The sequence below is a fragment of the Emiliania huxleyi genome, assembly GCF_000372725.1.
Source record: "Emiliania huxleyi CCMP1516 unplaced genomic scaffold EMIHUscaffold_367, whole genome shotgun sequence".
Lineage (NCBI taxonomy): Eukaryota > Haptophyta > Isochrysidales > Noelaerhabdaceae > Emiliania > Emiliania huxleyi.
Window position 1 is genome coordinate 27,504 of NW_005199219.1, and position 1,796 is coordinate 29,299.

At 59.2% G+C, this 1,796-nt stretch overlaps 1 protein-coding gene across 1 annotated transcript in view; it reads left to right on the forward strand.

Moving 5' to 3' along the window:
- Positions 1-1,796, forward strand: part of EMIHUDRAFT_117909 (hypothetical protein) — a gene marked incomplete at both ends in the record, with an annotated part of 3,740 nt that overhangs the window by 1,078 nt on the left and 866 nt on the right. The window contains 6 exons of the mRNA XM_005772060.1: positions 56-57; positions 99-152; positions 215-296; positions 664-725; positions 1,132-1,178; positions 1,455-1,521. Coding sequence (XP_005772117.1) covers positions 56-57; positions 99-152; positions 215-296; positions 664-725; positions 1,132-1,178; positions 1,455-1,521 — 314 coding nt within the window. The remainder of the gene's footprint in view (positions 1-55; positions 58-98; positions 153-214; positions 297-663; positions 726-1,131; positions 1,179-1,454; positions 1,522-1,796) is intronic.

The following is a 1,796-nucleotide window of genomic DNA, read 5'->3' on the forward strand; positions in this document are numbered from 1 at the left end:
CCATATCTCCCCACATCTCCCCGCATCTCCCCACATCTCCCCGTATGCTGATCAGTAGTGAGCCGTGGTTAGTTCACTTTAATATGGGCCGTGGTTAGGTCGCCCTGCTGCCCGAGGTCGTCACGATGCTCAACAAGAGGCACATGCAGGAGGTGCTAATAATAATAATATTAATAATAATAATAATAATAATAATAATAATAGGCACATGCAGGAGGTGCTCATCGACCAGGGCATGCTTACCACGCTGGCCATGTGGCTCAAGCCGATCCCAGGAGAGGAGAGAGGGGGGAGAGGTGGGGGAGATCTGGGAGATACGCTGGCCATGTGGCTCAAGCCGATGCCAGGAGAGCACCACCCCCACCCCCAACCGGCACTTTAGTCGGTAGGGCACGCCCCCCCCCACCCCCAACCGGCACTTTAGTCGGTAGGGCACGCCCCCCCCCACCTTCCCCCGCGCGGTGTGAGATTGGGGCACCCATGAGCCACGACCGGACCGGCGCCAGCCCCGCTAAGTATTTTATTGGAGAGGGGTTGCTCCTCTACGTCTTGGAGAGGTACTAGTCTTCAATCCTTCAACACACGGCCTTCTGTTCCTCTCCAGACGGATCCCTCGTCTCGCTGCTGTGAACAGCGTCTCTTCACACCTCTAGCTGTGAACAGACGGATCCCTCGTCTCGCTGCAAGTGCGGACCGACCTGCTGCGCGTGCTCGGGCTGCTCGAGGTGGGAGATATGGGGAGATGTGGGGAGATGTGGGGAGATGTGGGGAGATGTGGGGAGATATGGGGAGACCTGCTGCGCGTGCTCGGGCTGCTCGAGGTGGGAGATATGGGGAGATGTGGGGAGATATGGGGAGATATGGGGAGACCTGCTGCGCGTGCTCGGGCTGCTCGAGGGGATGTATTAGTTCCCTCCCACCCAACACTTGCCTCTATGGCACCCGTGGCTGCTAGATTAGATGGAAACAGCTCCTCCTCCTCGTCACGATGCGGAAGAGGTGCACACAAACATGTTGGGAGGTCGCGTGGGACGAAGACATAGACTAGGAGGATGACGAGAGACTGCCCTCGGCTCGCCGCGCTCGTCCTCTGAGGAACCTTCTAGGAACCTTCTAGGAACCTTCTGCTAGGTCGACGAGACGGTCCTCGGCTCGCTGCGCTCCTCGTCCCTCGGAAAGTACGTCCGCCTCTACTCGCTCTCCACAAGAAGGAGACCGCTTGGGACCCTTCTCGGAACCTTCTCGGAACCTTCTCGGAACCTTCTCCTAGGTACGTCCGCCTCTACTCGCTCTCCACAAGAAGGAGACCGCTTGGGACCCTTCTCGGAACCTTCTCGGAACCTTCTCGGAACCTTCTCCTAGGTACGTCCGCCTCTACTCGCTCTCCACAAGAAGGAGACCGCTTGGGACCCTTCTCGGAACCTTCTCGGAACCTTCTCGGAACCTTCTCCTAGGTACGTCCGCCTCTACTCGCTCCACAAGAAGGAGACCGCAGCGAACCGGCACACGGCGACGGCGCTCGTTGAGAAGTGGAAGAGGCCAATCTTCGGCTCTACCACCGCCTTCCAGGCATCTCTCCCCATCTCTCCCCATCTCTCCCCATCTCTCCCCATCTCTCCCCATCTCTCCCCATCTCTCCCCATCTCTCCCCATCTCTCCCCATCTCTCCCCATCTCTCCCCATCTCTCCCAATCTTCGGCTCCACCACAGCCTCCAGGCCTCAGCTTTGATCAGCTCGGGCAATCTCGGCCCATCTCGGGCAACCTCGGGCGATCTCACCCCCCCCCCCACCCACC